Below are 20164 nucleotides of genomic sequence, written 5' to 3' on the forward strand. Positions count from 1 at the left end.
GTTCTTGTACTGTTATAGACTGCCTTTGTGTCTTTTCCCTTATACCCCACCAGAGTATTGAAATTTAATGAACACCGTGCAGTGTGTGTTATCTGGTTACCAGACTCAAGTTACATTAGCCAGGCTGCTCAGCACACATACATCTCACACAAACTGTTAATGTCACATATAAATTCAGTGGTTTATATTCTCCTATACTTCATTTCAGAAGAAAATATTGTACTTCTTTAACTACATCTAAACTGATGCTGCTACATACATTTAAAAAACAAAACATAAGATGAAGATGCATTAATAAAGATTCACTAACAGTGTGTGTGTGTGTGTGTGTGTGTGTGTGTGTGTGTGTGTGTGTGTGTGTGTGTGTGTGTGTGTGTGTGTGTGTGTGTGTGTGTGTGTGTGTGTGTGTGTGTGTGTGTGTGTGTGTGTGTGTGTGTGTGTGTGTGTGTGTGTGTGTGTGTGTGTGTGTGTGTGTGTGTGTGTGTGTGTGTGTGTGTGTGTGTGTGTGTGTGTGTGTACTGCTGGGTTTGCACATGCCGCAGAGAGTGTTTGTCCCCAGGCCGCTTTTGTTTGATGTTGTGTGCTTACACCTGTGTCTGTGTGTGTGTCTGCCGGTCTGTCTTGGTGAATGTGTTGGCTTTGCATGACTGGATGCTTCCCTCACTGTGTTTATGTGAATGTGGGTGAGATACAGAGGGAGAGACAGAGAGGGAAAGAGAGAGAGAGCATGCATCATGTACGGGCTGCTTCCGCCTCACAGCGTAGAGACAATCAGGCCACGCTTCAGCGATCAGTGGGAAGAAGGGGAGGAGCAAAACAAATCGTACACTTCCATCATTTATCACTGGAGACAGAAAGCAAGACTCACCTCTGCCTACACATAGAATAGGGTGAGGAGGAGGATGAGGACTGAAAGGAAGGGGGAGATATATATATATGTGTGTTTGTGTAAGAAAGACGAATATCTTTATATAGGAAAGGGAAGTATGATTCTATATATGCAGATAAAGAATAGAATTGGAGAATTTTGGCTGGGAAGAAAGTGAAGCATGAAAGAAAGGATTGGACCATATGAACGCAACACCTAGAAAAGTCAACAACCGGACCATTTCCCCACATCGACTGTCATTTATCATCATAGTGTGACACTGCAAAATACTCTTTTTTTTTTTCTTGCTTTAAAAATATGTTTGTAAACTTAAATATGAAGATTATGTCATGCCAGACCATGGTTAGCTTGGCTTAACATAAATCCTGGAAAAAAGGTGGAAAACGTAAAGCTCACTATTTAACATTATTTTTTATGATACTACATGTTCTCCTTTTACCGTAATTTCTGTAAAGCACTATTTCTTGTCCTGGTGCAGTTACTTCCTATCATAACCCATGTAAAACCACCAAAGTAAAGCTTTTGTTTCTGAGAAATAAAAAACTGGTCAAGCATGTTACCCTGCCAAAGACAAGGCAAGTGCACAGTTAGCTTAGTTTAGCTTAGCATGAACAAATGAAAACTTGGGAGAGCTTCAAAAGCAGGTGTTTGCTATCTTTGGACAGATATAGGCTAGCAGTGTCCCCCTGCTTGTCATCTTTGTGCTAAGCTAAGCTAACCATCTGCTGGCTGTAGCTTTATTTACAGTGCGGAAATGATTGTAATCTGTTAGAAAACACACAAAAATGTACTTGTTGTGCATTCCGCCAATAATTGTAATTGTGCTATTTTGTTTTTCTATATATTTGAAATGACTATAATCGACCCACAACCCACATTTGCAAAGACCTATTCATGGTATGTCATATCCATTTGCATCACATCTGACATTGTGTTTAAATATGTTTTGTTGTGACACAAACGCATTAATGCTTTTATTCCGAAGCTTTTCCATATAGTAAGAGAAAAAGGATAGTAACACACGAATATTGGCATTTGGTTGTTTCATTTTAGGACAGAGTCCACCCATCCCAGGTATTGAGGGCTCTGAGATGGTGTATAGAGGACAAATCTGCCTCAGAGCTCTGAAGACCACACAGCAAATGAGCACTTGCTGTCATAATGCAACACATCAGTTTGATGTACAGCGGAGGAGACGTATCTTAATATCCTACGTGCTGGATCAGGCAACTGGCTGTGCATATTCTCAATACAGTGGAGCTAGATATACTATAGGTCTGTTCTGCAGCCATTTTCCACGTGTAGGCTGATGTAATGGAATTGCACTGTATCATTTTGTTTGAGCCTGTGCTGATGAATACTGAAGCCTCTGTATTGTCTCTCATCATGAGCTTTTAATATTACACTGATTTGATCACATGCTGTGTATGCTATGATAACACTAGCAATCTTCACAAGATGAGACGAGATTAAGAATTCATTATGATGTATTTCCCTACAACCTGATTTCCCCACATGCTTCTGCCAGACTTCACATTTCAGAATATAAAGGATCGAGATAGAAATGAGAAATCTTACAGCTGCCATTTAGAGAAAATAGAACAAAGCAGATGAGATATTATTCATGTTGTGAGTCATCTGTAGACCTTCGCAGATGTTATATCTGTGTTTCAATATGTTATGGCAGCAATGTCTCCTAACATTGGATGATATTTTGAATTTCATTGCTATAAATGTTTTGTTGATCTATTGACACAATGGCTGCTAGTCTTGGATAAAGATGTGCATAGTTACCAATCATACATAACCTGGCAAATAAATGATTCATCCTGGGATATAACACTACTGAGAGATTCTATATTTTAAAATCTGGGGTTTGTGTTCATACAGTATGAACTTCCACAAGCCTTTCACTGGAGCCCCAGATATTTGACCAACAAACAACATCTACTACCCTCTTGTTTTAGTCGCTCTACTTTAAAACCACAATATAGGTCTTCAAAAAAGCCTAAATATGTTCACCTGTCCACCAGTTTCGCTTCTTTAAACAAAAAAGCCAGACACTTTGGGTTGAGTAAGTCCCCTTTAAACGTATTTACCCCCGCTGATGTCTTCTGATCACCTGTCAGAGGCGGAACATGCGCGGTGAGCAGGAGACTGTTGGAGAGTCTGCGTCAAGAGAACCAGGGCTACATAGGAAACAACGGGAGAAGTACAAGTTAGGTGTCAGTATAAAAGCTTGAACATGTTTTATTGGGGGTTAGTATAAATGCAATATTTAGATGGTAGTGTACAACAAGATTTGGAAGTGAATCTTTGATAGTTTCCATTGATATGGTACACTTATAGTTATACTAATGTGTATACAATTAACAATCTACTAACCCTAACCCTACATTTCAAGCAATATATAGGCTAGATTATATATTTTTCATTTGATCATTACATTATTGGCAATTGCCTGGGATTTTATTTTGTAAAACATACCGGAAACCACTGTGTGACAGTGAGCAATATTAAGACGGAGACCCCCTCACGGAAAACTGTGGTAACTGTGGTGTACAGCTGCAGAGATGCGCGACACAGAAAAACAAGGAAAATGAGGGAAATGGAGGGAGATGACAGGAGAGGACAGTAACCACTGAATGAACATCATCTGAGAATGTTTCCAGACACGAAGGAGCACCGTCGTCGCTGCGAGGTTCGGACATAAAAACGCCGAGAGTGCTCGGATCGTACATTGATCCGAATACAGGGGACGGGAGGGGTCGAACATGGGAAACGAAGCGAGCCTGGAAGGAGGCGAGGGGCCTCTGTCGGGGCTGCCAGAGGGGCTGGCACCTGACGGAAAGGGCGGCTTCGTCCGGGTCCCCGAAGGGACTCCGGTCAACCTGGGCGACCTGAGCGAGGAGCAGAGGAGGCAGCTGGCCGCGGCGATGTCAAGGGCGCAGGGCAGGCAGCCCGGAGGCGCAGCACGAAGGCAGGGGCTTTTTACCAGCATTTTTTCTGTGCTCTTAAAATATCCATACCGCTACGTGAGAGAGGAACGAGTGGATGTGTTGTGGTTGTGTGAAGCATCATTTGGAAAGCGTCTGAAGATGCTTTAAGGAAGCTCGTTCACGCCCATTTGTGATCCTCCTAAGAAATCGTTTTATTCTGAGAGCTCAATGTAATGGCTTATTATTATCATCTGATGATATGCATGTCAAAAACAATTATCTAGCCGAATACAGCTATAATACTAGTTGGGCAATAGATATACTGTTGCTTTGGACATTGTGTATCAGCTGTTTGTACAAGATGCACAAGCTTCGTTTTAACTGCTCGACATCCGATTGTTTTCTTAGATTGAACGTGTAAATTAGCCTGAATTGGTTTAAGTGTCCGAGGTGTTTCTCTCTCTGTGAGATCACAGCGTAGGGGACACACCTCCAATATTTGTGCGAAATTTTCGAAATGCCTGCTGGGTATAAAATCTGTCGTGCCCAGAGATTTTTTTCCTTTCTCATATGAATGACGTGTGAACAACCAACTAAACAAATCCGCCACCTTTATCGGATTTATCCACCCCCTAATATTATGAATTAGACTTCTGAATTTCGCATTCATTGGATTTGAATCTGATGTATGGAAAATGTGATGTGCTGTGAAGAGCTGCCAATGAAAACAATGTGCTGCCAGATCCATAGTACTTAACATTTGGAATGATATACAGTAATATTGGAAGATTCCTCAATATCAGACACAATTACATCACTTTTAATTGGCTCCGATTTGAGGTAGACTTGTATTTATATCTGAGTTAGAGACTGGGGGAGGGGTGCATCAATATTAATATGACTATAAATAGAACAGCAGTGTTAATGTCATCACCCATAGACATTCCTACTCCTGCTTTCTGATTGTTTTTAATATAAAAGTCGGATTTCATTTTCTGTTGTGGAGGCCTTCTCCTTTTGAGTGTTGTCGCTGTCCGTGGTGCTGACAGCCTGCAGGGGGGATTGAAGCCCAGGCATTGCAACAGTGCTGCTTACAATGTGTGCTAATCTCCCACAATGCAAAGGCTTCTATCACTCAGTACCCACTGTAAAAAAATTAATAAAAATCAAATGCTGTATTCATTAGTGCATTAAACTTGATTGCCTTGTAATGTAATTTTATTTCACACAATGGCATAAGCACTGAGGACTTTCAAACTCCAGGCTAAAATAACACTAGGTCTGTATGTTGCATTCACACATCATACAATAACACAGCATTAACCCATCAGTGCAATGATGCATTTCTCTAAGGATGCCTTTGACTTTCACGCTTGTGCTGAACAGTGTGTGTAGGTTGAATGCTGCCTCTCAGCCCGAGCTAACAAAGATGTCTCATCTTACCGCAGCGGAGGCGAGCATTTCCCTTTTTATCTCACTGATCTACACTCCATGTCATTCAGCAGTATTCACTTTCCTGTCAGTGTTACCCCAGGGCTGCTCGCTACACATTCTGTGCTCACTGATGTGTTGAAAGAGCCTGAGACTAACAAAGAGCTAGTTTTATGGACTTAGCTTAGCACAATGAAGCTACATTAGAGGCAGAGGGGTTCGCAAACATCCTGAGCAATTCTGTGTGAGATGGGGGAAAAGAGAAAATGCGATGAAAAGGCACCTGATACTCAAAGTTTGCAGTATTTCAGACAGCACAAGTGTGTTTGTTTATTTTAAGGCTTCAATTTGGGGTTAATGATTCAGCAGAGGAAGGTGGTTAGGTTTCAGTCTCCATGATTTGAATGTCAGATGATGGCCATCAAATACATAGAACTGCAGGGATAAGGTAGGGAAAGGAGCTAGAGTTTCAGTTCAGAAACATTTGGCCTTAAACTCTCATTAATAGTTTGGTCTGTTTAATTTTGGCTCTGGGTCAGCTGTGTGGGCTTATAAGGTTTTCTCACAGTGCTAAAGGGAAAAAAAGGACACCCACAACACAAAAACCCACAGTAAAATTAAAGCACCGCTAACTAATCTCTGTTTCTCTCTTTTCCAGGCCATCAGTATCTGATACCCAGCGTTCCCAGCAGGTAGGGGCCTCCAGGGGCCCTACAGGTCTCAGTAAGAGTCGCACAGTAGACGCCTTCAACCAGGGTCCACCGGGCAAGCTCCCTCCGGGCCGCAGCCCCTCGTCCCTCAGCCTTTTCGAAAACAGATTCCGGCAGGAGCCAAAAGACCCGGAGACCAAATCCTCCGGCATGTTTGGCTCCAGCTTTCTGAGCGGGGCCAACCCCCTCAGTGCCATGACCTCCTCGGTCTCCTCCTCCATATCCTCCATGGGCGACACCGTCAACATGCCCAAGTTTGGACTGTTCGGAGACGAGGAGGAGGGAGACGCTTCTGCAGCGCCTGAGTCCAAACAGGGAGGGAAGCCCCCGGGCAAGGGCCCTCAGCAAGGGCCGGGGCCAAAGGGACCACAACAAGGAGGACCTCAGAAACAGGGTCAGGGTCCTCCTGGACAGGGGCCAAAGCCAGGGCAAGGACCCCCTGGCCAGGGGCCAAAGCCAGGTCAGGGACCACCAGGCCAGGGACCTAAACCTGGTCATGGTCCACCTGGACAAGGACCCCCTGGGCAGGGTCCCAGGCAAGGTCCGGGGCCACAATCAAGCCAGGGTCCACCTGGTCAAGGACCTAGGCAAGGCCAGGGACCACCCGGTCAGGGGCCCAAGCCTGGCCAAGGTCCTCCTGGCCAAGGACCCCCAGGACAGGGACAGAGGCAAGGACAGGGACCACCAGGCCAAGGATCTAAATCAGGCCAGGGTCCTCCTGGTCAAGGTCCCCCTGGGCAGGGACCCAGACCAGGACAGGGACCACCAGGCCAAGGGCCCAAATCAGGCCAGGGTCCTCCTGGTCAAGGTCCCCCTGGGCAGGCTCCAAGGCAAAGTCAAGGTCCGCCAGGCCAAGGACCGTCTGGGCAACAGGCCCCTAAACCAGGTCAAGGACCACCAGGTCAAGGCGCCAAACAAGGTGGCCCTCCTCAGCAAGGACCTGGGAAACAAGGGCCTCCAGGCCCTGGGGCTCATCCTGGGGAGCCAGCTAAGAGCGGAGGGCCTCCCGGTCAGCAGGGGGGTGGAAAGCCTGGAGGGGGGCTCTGTCCTCTGTGTAAGACCACCCAGCTGAACGTGGGCTCTAAGGACCCCCCCAACTACAACAACTGCACCGAGTGTAAGAACCAGGTCTGCAGCCTCTGTGGCTTCAGCCCCCCTGACTCAGCGGTAAGACTGTGATACTCAAATTAGTACTTTTATTTTTTTTGTATGGCTATGCATTTGAATATGTAGCTGTCAGATTTCCAAATGATGATTTAATGTTTCACAATGAAGTCTGGAATTAATCTGATAATATAAAAGACATTGTTATTGAGTCAGGGAGTGTGAAAGCTCTCGCATTATTTGTATTTTGTGAGTGAGATATCAAAGTATCCCATTCAATGCGCTACTGTATATAACCATTACACTGCAAACATGTAATCCTTACACATCTTTCACTCTAGTATTCAGAATAAAATATAGTTTTTCTTGCAAGAGTAAGTTGAATCAACCTTGTGAAATTGAAACTCAAATAAATAAAATAATACCATTTCAAATATAAGATCATATATTAGATTTTTTACTATAATATTAAACCCTAAATGAGCCTGTTAGCAGCATACTGCTATTCTACCTGGAGGAGGGACTACATCTCATAAGAGTGGCACATTTGAGAAACAGAGGGACCATATGGACCCAGGGAATGTTGACCAAGGTGACTCATGTCATGGCCACAGGAAGAGACTGTGCCAGGCAGAGAGGACACTCCGCCATACAGGGACTGTAAACACTGGTGGGCCATGACGACAGCACAGCATATCGACCAGTTCCTTCTGCTTAAGCCTCTTCTGGGGATTTATTATTATGCGGATCGATCTGCAGTTGGGGTCACTCATTGAGCAGAAAGTAGATTTTTCTTTGATTTTGAGTTAGAAAAGATAGCTCTACAAATGTCTTTCTGTTTGCAGTGTACAGTGCACTACCCTAGTTACACTTTGGTCGGTTGAATTGACCTCATCTCTGTTTGCACATTATGCAATAAGTACTATTACACCCAAAAATACACACATTGTTTTGAATTTGTTATCCAATTGTAAACATTGTCCCTTTCTAACACTGTGGTTTGCATACAGTGGAAAGTGAGATACACTAAACATGTGTGTAGCCAGGCTTTTCTGGAACAGGTGTTCAGATGTATGGGCAGAACAGAGACAATGAAATGCATTTGTTTATGCTGGTCCAACATTTACAGAGGCCATGAGAAATAAAAAAAACAAACCTCATTGATACATGAATAGTATTTGCCTTTCTGCTATCAGTCTGTTCCAAATATACCACTGGTACCATTTAGTCCTAAACAAACATCTATTATATATTTTTTTGGACTGATGAGTATTTATGTAACCATTTGCGGATTTTAATTCTCTCATGTTAAAAAAAAGCAATTTGGTTGGGGAAAAAAGGATTCAGCATCATTTGTAACGCTAATTAATGGACATGTCTTCATTTTACACAAAACAAAAAGGAAATGGTTATTTTGGGGGTTTAATTAGGTATGCCTGCGTGTGTATATACTGTAATTATATGCCGTTGATGTCTGTGCTCATAAGTGTGCTAATGTGTTCCAGTCAAATCTAACCCATCTTTTGTTGCATCCACAGGGTAAAGAGTGGTTATGTCTCAACTGCCAGATGCAGCGAGCGATGGGTGGTATGGACCCCCCCGGCATGACGAAGCCCAAACAAGGATCGGCCCCACCCTCGCCACAGAGACAGGGGCCTGGCAAGCCTGGCAAGCTGCTGATAAAGCAGCAGAGTACATCCGACCAAGGGTTAACGCCACCAACCACACCCAGGCAGAAATCCCCCACATCTCCTGGGCCGCTTTCCCCCGGCTCCTCGTTGGGAGGATCCCCCAAGATCGACCCCAAGACGGGTCGTCCCATTCAGACCAAGCCCAGTCCCCAGCAGTCTCCAGCGAAAGTCAAGCAGGAGTCCAGCTTCTTCGGGGGTTTTGGAGGTATCAGTCTGGGAGGCTTAACAGACACCAAACCCGCGGGTGTTCCACAAGTTTCCGAGTCTGTTACAGGGAAACTGTTTGGAGGGTTTGGCGGTTTGATGGATTCGCCGAAGACTCAAGCGCAGGCTGCGCCAAAGCAGGAGGAATCGGTGGCTGGGAAGTTGTTTGGAGGTTTTGGAGGGTTGACAGAATCAGCTAAACCTCCCGCTGCTGCTTCTCAGATGTTCAGTTTTGGTTCGTCACTCTTGAGTTCAGCCACCAATATCGTTTCTGGAGAGGAAGAGAAGCCAGCAGTTTCTCCGCCTGGGTCACCGCCAGACTCCGGACCAGGTTCCCCTATGGATTCTGAGCCTGGTTCACCACCCGACTCCCCTTTCTCTGCTCCTGGGTCGCCTCCTGATTCGGACTCTGCTCCTGACACTCCACCTGCTAAGTCCAGGAAACCCCTCAGAACCCTTTCTGTCGAGCAGGGAGAGAAGGTGCCAGCATCTCAACCTGCACCTGCCCCTGAACCAGCATCTGCACCTGACGCAACAACCAAGGAAAGCTGCCCTCTCTGTAAGACGGAGCTGAACGTCGGATCAGCAGACCCCCCGAACTACAGCTTCTGCACCGAGTGCAAGAAGACAGTTTGCAACCTTTGTGGATTTAATCCTACTCCCCATTTAGGAGAGGTAAGAACGTCATTTTTTCTTAAGCTTCCTGTGCCTTCAGCACTCTCCACCTACCAGTAATTTATGCAATCTGTCGTGTATTAATAGAACGCAAACATCCTCTAGATGTTTCATTGAAATAGGTCACTGTAAAGATACCATCAGGAGGTTTGAGCTCAGTGTTTTCCCCACCAGCAAATTGCAAAGCACTCTGAAAGGAGGAGAGCATGTTGTTATTTCAAAGTACATACATTTACACAAAATTGAAATTACCTTTTGAGTACTGAATGAATAAATGTGATTAGTTATGCTACATTTTAACATGACAGAACCACTACCAAGCTTTCTCTCTGGGATAGGTCAGCCTGAAGGATAAATTAAATAGTTTTGAGTGGACGTCTCATCATCAAAGAGCACTTCCAACAATTGACTCTTAAACTGAATACGGTGTGTGTGTGTGTGTGTGTGTGTGTGTGTGTGTGTGTGTGTGTGTGTGTGTGTGTGTGTGTGTGTGTGTGTGTGTGTGTGTGTGTGTGTGTGTGTGTGTGTGTGTGTGTGTGTGCGACCATTGTGCTTTGTGTGGATTGTTATTTGGCCGAATAGAAAAAAATGTCTTCCTATTGGCTTTGCTTTTATGAGCTTGTGTGTTTGAGTACATGAGTGTTTCCGTTAGGTGTCTTTGTTTGTATAATGATGACGTGGAAACCTAACACTTTAGGCTTGCTTATCTCCCGAGGTGTGGGGACTGGTTTGTCTGTGTTTCTGTGGTGTTTTGTCTCATATGGAAGTAACATCACGGGACTGTGAGATTCACAGAGCAGATGGCTCTCTTTGGTGTAGGATCAGTATATTATGTGAATAGAGGCCAAAGAGTGCTTTCGGATGAGTGGTTTTTCAGCGTGCAGGCAAAACAGATTTACATACTGTATGTTCATCTAAATATTCCCTAGAAAGTACCTTAGTTATTGTCTGCTTTGCAATTTGATCCTCTTTTCAAAGTCAAAGTCCACTTTATTGTCAAAGTTTCCACATGGGTTATACATATAGAAAATTGAAATACCGTTTCTGGCAGTCCCACAGTGCAAATATAAACAAGAACATAACATAAAACGATAAGAGCATAGAGAAAAGGGGGGGGGGGTAAAAAGGGGTATACAAAAAACCACTAAGTAATATATACATATATTAGACACAATCAACACAATTTGACAGTAGTGCAAGTAGATCTTTAGTGCAAAAAATACTTTGTGCAAAGTACATTTTTCAGTAGCAGCGGAGAATCACATGATCGTGTGATTTAGGGTACAAAAACCTGGCAGCTCTATCCTGTATTGAGATATTAAATTACAACTTTGTCAGGTGGTGGTTTCAGTGTGTCTTTGGTATTCTGCTTTGTATGGCTCTTTGTAAGACCATCTGTTACACAGAGTAGGACTATAGCAACGCTTAAGACATTTTTCTTTTTAAGTGTTATTGCGGAAGCATAAAAGGTGCTTGGCAGCTAATTACTTTTTTTGAAATTAATTCTCATTCTGCTACAGGCTAGCGTGTTTTTTTCTGATTTTGTACTAGGCTAAGCTAACTTAGCATAGCATGTAACTCTCTTTCTGAAAATGTCTATTCCTTCACCTGTTTGACAAAGAAAAACTGGAATAGCAATCCTGTTTATGTAGATGTGACTTTCCATGCCACTTTTGTGATGTATCATCACCAAAACATAAGATAGAAAGAAGAAGTTCTCCCCTGACTCACTGTTAACTAGCAAAACAAGATGGCTGCCATTTCTGTTTAAGGCTCAAATTCTTTTAAGTTTCTCTATCCTTATCTTTTTCTGCAACCTTTATTTGCACACGCTTGCTGGTCTAATGAGCAGCTGAACCCCACAATCACATAATTGAGGCCAAACAATGGGAAATGTGTAATTATGCTGAAAGAGACGGGCATCCACGCCACTGATGCTCTAATTGGATATAGATCCTTTCAACACCATGCTGTTTCAAAGCCAGAACTGCCAGCCAGTTAGGAATGATGTTGTTACAAATTGGTACAATACAGGAAGGATGAATCATATTTGACTCATCTTGGAATAAATACAATGAAAATAGAATGACTTTAAAACAGTGTTACCTTGTAAAGACTGGCTGTAGGAGACACACAAAACACCTTGGTTGAGTCATCGCCCCCCCGCTCGCCCCCCCGCGTGTCATCGGCTGTCATAATGCCGGCTGTCAGTAGGGGTTCACTTGCTGACGCATGTGAGTGTGTGTGTGTGTGTACGTGAGTGTGTGCAGGAACTAAGCAGTATGTTTTATAAGTAAGACCGTTGAGAGAGCGGAGAATGGGCAGGGCTGCTGTGAGCCTCCAAAGTGTGTGCAGCTTTCTGAATGACTACAGTGTGTGAGACTTGAACTTTTTGGGGGATCTGTGTGTGTGTCCCTTTCATTCTTCCATCACAGCTCTCTATTTTTGTATTACTTTTGTTGAGTTTTCTGTCACCTTTTCTTAATGATGTCTTTATAATTTCCCCGTTTTATGTCTTTAATCTTCAAGGCAGAGGAGACACACTGAATACCAGTTATTTTGGTTTTTTGGGCTTATTCTCCTCTTAAATGCAGTATTTTCTCTGTGTCAGACTCTTCCTTAGTGGTGCTATCCCTTCGCCTTTTTTTTTACAGCCGCTCCTTTTGATGTAGGGAAAGTCTGTAGCTGTGTGTGTGTCTAGCACTGCTCAGCGATGTTACTGTAGCTCAGGCTCCATGTCATGTTGCCCTTATCAGTAATGAGTGTGCTCGTTGAAGGAGTCCAATGTAAAATGGGAGAGGCTCCACTTTGCTAACAAGCACAAATGAAAGAAACTAAGCTAACAGTGTGGGCAGCAAGCTACACCCTGCACCACCTACACCAACTAAATCTCTTGTTTCTAACCAAAGTAACAGCTGTTTTGTTGCATGACGTCTTGCAGTCTGTGGTGCCTGCAGCTTAAGATCCAATCATAGATACAATGACATAGTTAAGGGTTGAGTTTGTCTATTTTTTAAATATCATTTATAAGTATTCATGTACATCATTTTGAGTTAACAGTCATGTTTTACTCACCAACAGACTATGCTCTGCTGTAATAAATCAAATGGTCTTCCTGGCCTTAATTATTCATCACTGTGAGGCTGAAAATGTTCTGGCTAATTTGCAAGAATTTAATTAGATAATCAATACATTTGTGTTTATGTCTGTAAGCTAAATATGAAGATATAGCCAGCAGCCGGATAGCGTAGCTTAGCATAAAAACTGAAAACGGGGAAAAACTGTTAGCATGGCTGTGTCCCAATGTAATAAAACCCGCCCACTAGCACCTCCTGTGTGAGGATTAATATACAAATTAAAAGAATATACATACTGTTGTAACTTAAGGAACCAATATATTAACCAGATCAGTCATTGTTGAATACATTGTTCATGGTACAGTTTTGAGAAAAAATGTGTAAATGAGGCAGCTTTTGATGTGCCAAAAGTATATATTTGAAACATAATTAAGCTAGGCTAGCAGTTTCCTGTTATCAAGCAGTTAACGTATTTATGACCTATCATACCCCAAAAAGCTAACCACTTATTTTAGAAATTAATTTTGTGTAATGTTGGTTTAATATTATTACTTTTTTTATTCATTTTAATTTATATTATGTATAGTTTTATTAGCGAAAATCCCTTTTAAGTTGGTCTTTATTCTTAATATTTTTTTTAATTGTTTTATTAGTCTTTACTTTGTTGTATTTATTCATTTTTTTCTTATCTCTTCCTTTTTTTTACGGATCCCCAGAAAAGTGCCATACAAATAAATCTTTTTTTTAATATTATTGATAATAATGCATATGTTAAGGAAGACAATACATTTAATGGTTATACAGTAGTAACGTGTTTCAACTAACTAAATCTCAGTTACCTCAGTGTGTTCAATGTGTGTTGATGCTTGCATGTTTTCGATGGTTAGGACCATGACTTGCATCTCACATCTCTGATGCTTGTTATCCTGACGCCCACTCACTACGTGGTGTTCCCTGTGTCTTCCTCCCTCATTGTTATTCTGTGGCCGTGTCGAAAGAATCACACTACCTTGCCACAGTCTGGATCCTCCTGAGTCTGTACTGGCAGATAAAGGGATACTCCACGGTCATACATCCAATACACACATGTGTACAAAAATAGCCTCATACACACACACACACACACACACACACACACACACACACACACACACACACACACACACACACACACACACACACACACACACACACACACACACACACACGCAGTAAAGGCTTTTAATAGCTGAGCCTGGTGTTATCTGTTTTCCTCTTTAATCTGTTCCATCATGCAAATATGATATGAATAAATTGGTTACTATAGTGTGATTCATGTCCATGTGCGATCCTGGCTGGTCTGTATCTGACAACATACAGGCCAGTTCCCTCACAGCTTTGCCATCACTTGCCCAGGAGGCGGAAGTGAACAAAAATAGCCACAAAAGAGTCAATGAGGGGAGAACACAAGCAACTGCAGGGCAGCTCTCGCTCCTTCTCTCTCTCCCTTTCTTTCTGCACTGAGAAAAACTGAAACATTGACTTTAAATAAATGTATCATGGGCCGCCATTGCTTAGTTGGTAGAGCTCTTAGCCCATGAACTGGGGCTTGCCGGAGGACCCTGGTTCGAATCCAGCCTGGGACCATACCACGTGTTATCCTCTCTGTGCCCCCTTTCTATTCTGTCACCTAAATAAAGGCACTGGTTGCCAAACAAACAAACAAACAAATAAATTAAATACAAAGGATTATGTCAATACATTGTTGATATAATACATTTTAATTAGAGCCAACGTTTCAATTTTTTCAGTGGGTCTCTTGGCAATGTTTTCAGTTTATATATATATTTATTCTTTTTTTAAAAGGCTATTTTTGTTGCAACTGGCAACCCGTGGAGTCCCCCACATGGCCAACTTTGAAGGCTTGAAATGATTGTATTTTTAGCATTTAGTGTTTGTGTGTGTGTCCAATGTTTTGGTCTGTCTTTTGGAGATTAACTTAATTGCAGTGTGAATGCTGGGACAGGAATTTACTGTGTGAGTGATTGCACTCACAGGGTGAATGAGTACTGTCTTGTTTGCCCTATTAACCAAGTCCAGGACCTTGTTCAAGCTGTGAAAAGTGGTTTACCATTGTTTTAGGAATTGCTGTAATTGAAATGAGCCGCCCTCAGGCACTGCAAACAGCCTCTTCCCTTTCTTTTTACACGGCTCGCCCTAACGACTCCCCTCCAGAATGAATTTCAATTACCCCTTTCTAATTTACTGGTGCTTGCATGCTTAGCAAAGGGCCACATTTTAGCCACTGAGCCCTCAGTGCCAAAAAAGGGGAGGGGTGAATAAAGCCAAGACATCGTGTGTGCAAGCACTGAGCCCTGCTGAGACAAAGAGGCAGGCAGAAACACTGACACTCGATAACACACACATTCTGGCAGCGACCTCATCCACTTAGCACAGGCTGTTGTATTTACATCCTGACTGCTTGCCCCCTGTAACACAGAGTGACAGCAGAACTTCAGATTAGAGTTGGAAAAAGCAAGTTGGCGCTTTGGACAGAGTGTCTGACTTTGACTTTCTCCCTAAAAATTGATATTCAATAGGTGCGGCCAACAACAAAGCCTGGATTAAGAAATGGCTCTACCTCAAGAAATCATTTCCATGCATTAAAACCTGAGAGGAAAATGGATTAGGTTTTTTTCACACATTTCATCCTTATTGGATAAAAAGGGAATGCAGCTGGAATGCACTTGTTGGATTGTCGGATATAAATGATCCTGGTTACAAACTGCCCCTTAACTAAGGTGTGAGATATCCCCAAATACACCCATGCATCCGAGCTTAAAGACACACTATACTAGAACAACATAAGAGACATAGAGGGATTAGTTGTGAATGTCTACTGATGCCCAAAGCAGAGGAGACACAAAAACAAGAGAGAATGCTGTGTCCGGCAGGGGAGTCAAGAGGATGGGCGGGGAGGGTGTCACAAAGGCTATGGGTGCCGGATAATGCCGCTCTAAGCAGTGCAGACTAAGACAACCTGAATATTGTGCTCTGTCATGACTCACTCCTCTGAGCCACATTAAGAGCACCTGTCGGCAGAAATGATGCTCATGCAGAAACATGTGATGTAGCAAGAATTGGGACATCATACAGTAGTATAGGAAGCAATATGTGGCTGTGTAGGTTTGATTAAAGTCTGAGAGGCGGAGTTGTATGTAACATGTCAAATCACATGTTACATTTCATGTTAATAAGCCGTAAATGTCAAATATAAAGCAATACATGAAATACAAAATGAACGGATGAATACAGCCACATTAATTACCATTCTGTGATATTTACAGTAATACATTTACACTAATGATGAACCCAAAACATTTGTATGGAAATTAAACACATCTATCAGCAGATGTGAGGTTACTACAGTTAATCCTAATGGATGTATGAGGCGTCTTGTCATTATAATTTTTAATATGGACTGCCAAACAAGTGCTAAAGTCGCGGAATTACTGTTAAGGAAGCATTTTTATTGTGGTACCTAGATACACTGCCCGGTCAAAAAAAGGTCACACACTCTAGTATTCGTTGGACCGCTTTTAGCTTTGATTACGGCACACATTCGCTGTGGCATCATTTCCACAAGCTTCTGCAAAGTCACAACATTTATTTCTGTCAACATTTATTTTTCGCCAAGATCTTGTATTGATGGCGGGAGATTAGGACCACTGCGCAAAGTCTTCTCCAGCACATCCCAAAGATTCTCAATCGGGTTCAGGTCTGGACTCTGTGGGGGCCAATCCATGTGTGAAAAGGATGTCTCATGCTCCCTGAACCACTGTTTCACAATTTGAGCCCGATGGATCCTGGCATTGTCATCTTGGAACATGCCCATGCCATCAGGGAAGGAAGAATCCATTGATGGAATAACCTGGTCCTTCAGTATATTCAGGTAGTCAGCTGACCTCATTCTTTGGGCACATAACGTTGCTGAACCTAGACCAGACCAACTGCAGCAACCCCAGATCATAGCACTGCCCCCACAGGCTTGTGACCTTTCTTTTGGCCGGGCAGTATATATGATAATATCAATTAAATTTAAATAGCTTTATTAGCATTACCATACGGCCATGCAGTATTGCCTGAGCTTTGTATAATTATATATGGGGGAAGACATCTATACATAAATATACATTTGGAATGTGCTGCTAGGTTCATCATATTTTGAACAAAAGCAAGAATATCATGTTTTCTTTACACGAAAAACAATATAGTTTTTTGAAAAATAATTTAAAAATAGAAGACAGAATAATAGAAAAAGTTAAGGTGAATAATTGATAACTATGCAGTGTAATGCCGATAATAAATTCATATAATACAACCTATCCTGCTGTATGCCTCTTTGGATAAAGGTCCCCGTTCTGTTCGATATGTTAGATAACAAGAAAACAAATAAACCAAATAGCTATTGAGAGAAAATAAAAGGCATCTTAATGTCTTAAAAGACAAAACGTTTCTTCTCCTTGAAGCTGACACATGCAGACAGATTATGAGGTGGGTTGCAGATAAACACAAACAGCTTCAGACAGGAAGTGCCCTGAAACGAGCGTCACTCTCCCTAATCCCTGGGCTCAGAGTATATAAAGACTCTGCCTCACACCTCTTGCTTTGTGTTAGAATCCCTAGATTTATACACGCTAACGCACAACTTGTACTCCCTTTTTCACTCCCGTGGTGCCTGAAGATCGATCCACAATGTAGCAACACAGTCTGACATTAGTTAAGAAAGATTTGAGTTGGGTAAAAAGTGGTTGGTTACTTTTTTCCAGAGAATGTTTGCTCAGATGGCTTTTTGTGGTTTCCTGCAGCACTCAGCTTCCGTCACATTCATCTAGGATCTGACCAGTACAACCACAGTCCACTAGTGCTGGTTACTGAGCAGCCGGGGGTTGAAAGTACTTTTCTCAGAGGCTTTTTAAAACAGCAATTTGATTTATTTATTCTTCCCCTCTCAGCTGTTTGACTGCTCATTTTGGGAATGTAGCCAGCATTTTCCTGTTCCAGTGCCCAGATTTTCCAGCCTTAAGGCTATCACTGCCCACATTACATTTCGTTTCATGACTCAAACGAGCATTACAACACACATGAGCATGGGTCATGTGAAAAGGGCGCATGCAGCACATTGAACCGGAGATTGGAACATCTATAAGAGAGAGACATTTATTAGGACAAAGATCTTTTTTGGCTTGTGAAGGAGCTGATGCTGTGGTGTTGCTTGTGCATTATAATTAAGAAGGCCACTCAGCGCTACTCCTCAATGAGAAAGTGGGCAACGACCTCCAGACGTGCACTTTAAGCTCAAGTTTTAGTACAAAAAGGTGACTTGAGCAGTGTTGTGGGAAGGACACAAGACTTTTCAACAGCTTTATAATTAAATTGTGCAGTGTCCGTCAGAAATGTGCCTGTGACGAACACACCGACTCCCTGGCCAATGGTTTTGCTTTCTTGAGAACCTGTTATCTAAACAACTTCACCCTCAACGCTGGACTTCCTTATTTCCTGAATAACGCAATTGCCAAGTTTGTTGAGAAAAAGTATAAATAGATGTGTGCCGTAACTCTCCTGTCTGTTTTGTTGTCTAATCTGTTGTTGAACGTGAGTGACGTTAAGCAACCTGGACCCGGTTACCGTCTTAAATCATTACACACTGTGTACTTATTGCATATTTGCTAATATTTGGTTAGGATTCAACAAGTAACAAAGATAACTGGTGATAGAATAAGATTCAAAACTGCTTATTCCATGCTGGCTGGTACCGTACTGTGATTAGTCATCTACAGGGCCGACCTGGTCAGAGATTCATCACATTTGGATAACTTGTTTAAAACAACTTTGATATAACGTTGATATTTTACCATTTAATATGAAGCTCCTAAGTCTTAAGAATGGAACAGGCAGAAACATCTACTCTTTATTGGTTTAATCTTCAATGCGATTTAATGATTTAAGGTCACTCCTGGCATCCGTCATGATCTGCAGCTTGTCCTGATTTCCTGGCAATTAATTGGCAGATTTGCAGGGTGATAAAGTTAAGCTTGTTGGCAGGACGTGGTGTTGAGTCACCTCCAATGACCACTAAGCTCATTCGCTTGCTTCCCCCTTTCCCTCACCACACCATACTTCTTTTCTCTGGCTGCCTTTTGTTTTAATCCTCTTTGCTTATCTGTTTGCTGTTTGCTTTCTCCCTGCTTCTCTTTTGTTCTTTGGCTTGCTCTTCCCTCCCTCATCTTCCTGTCTCTCTTTCCTCTCATCATGCTTTTTCTTTTATTCCCTCTGCCTCCTTCCTTCTCCATCCTCTCATCTTTCTTTATTCATCAGTCCCATCTTCCTCTAAATCCTCTACTTCTCCAACTGTGACTGCCAGGCTCAGTCTAAATTTAGATGGGTAAAACCCTGGTAGGATCAATAGTCTTAATCAAGGAGCCGCACCGACCTTCCCAACACTCCAATTCCCAGTTGGGAACAATAAGCGAACATAAGTATGGCTACAGCCCATCTAGTCTCAATATCTGGTTTCTGTCTGTGGTTTTCAGTCTGTCTACTTTCTGTGTCCTTGGAGAAACTTTGAAGAGAATGGAAAGTTGGAGATGAAACCGATATAGAAACACTCACACTGAATCTGTCTTTACTTATTTACGTATAAGCTTGTATTTGTTTGAGAAACGGCATAGGGAAGAGGAAGAGCAAGTTTTCATTTCCCTCCGAAGCATTTCACGTGTTTCATCTGATGTATATGACATCAACACCGTCAAAACTCCTATCTGTGGGTGTTGGTATGTGTCAACTTCCATGCACATGTTGTGGCAGAAAGAAAGATGGTTATGTGACTCCCCTGCTTTTATGAATCATCCAGGCTGCATCAGATTTGCACACTTCTTTGAAAGCTGCAGCAGGGAAGATTGATATACAAAAATACACCTTCTCGTTATTAATGATTACAAGGCAAAGCTGCAGGAGATGAGTGTATCATCCCCGCTAATTTAGACCCTGCGGATTCACTCTATAAATTAAATTTGTGATGTGTTGTCCTAGTAAGAAGGCTTACCGGATGACAGAAGACCAACTAGGTCCTAACCGATGATGGTTGTCATTATATATAAATGTGCTCATTCATTTTGGCCATGCTAACGGCTAGGGCAGCTGATTGTAAGCTTTTTTTTGAATGGATAGTTGATATTCTCAACTACCTAATGGATTGCCATGGAATTAAGCACACAAATCAATCGTCATCAGAAAAAATATATTCAGTTACAATGATTTAATCTGCAAATCCCACACATTTCAAATGACAGACACTACACATTTATTTGCCAGAATCTTAAACAGCAATGACCCAGAGAGCAAGCTGCGTGTTATTAGGTATACAAACATTTCCCAAAATGGCATCAATAGTTTAGCTCATGGG

General features: G+C 42.4%; 1 protein-coding gene across 1 annotated transcript in view; it reads left to right on the forward strand.

Moving 5' to 3' along the window:
- The first annotated feature begins 3605 nt into the window (after window positions 1–3605).
- The window catches only part of pcloa (piccolo presynaptic cytomatrix protein a), a 55984-nt gene continuing 39425 nt past the window's right edge, over window positions 3606–20164 (forward strand). Inside the window, 4 exon segments of the mRNA XM_063906027.1 lie at window positions 3606–3869; window positions 5918–6690; window positions 6739–7136; window positions 8612–9643. Coding sequence (XP_063762097.1) covers window positions 3664–3869; window positions 5918–6690; window positions 6739–7136; window positions 8612–9643 — 2409 coding nt within the window. The 5' untranslated portion in view covers window positions 3606–3663.

This window comes from Eleginops maclovinus, chromosome 17 (assembly GCF_036324505.1).
Source record: "Eleginops maclovinus isolate JMC-PN-2008 ecotype Puerto Natales chromosome 17, JC_Emac_rtc_rv5, whole genome shotgun sequence".
Taxonomy (NCBI): domain Eukaryota; kingdom Metazoa; phylum Chordata; class Actinopteri; order Perciformes; family Eleginopidae; genus Eleginops; species Eleginops maclovinus.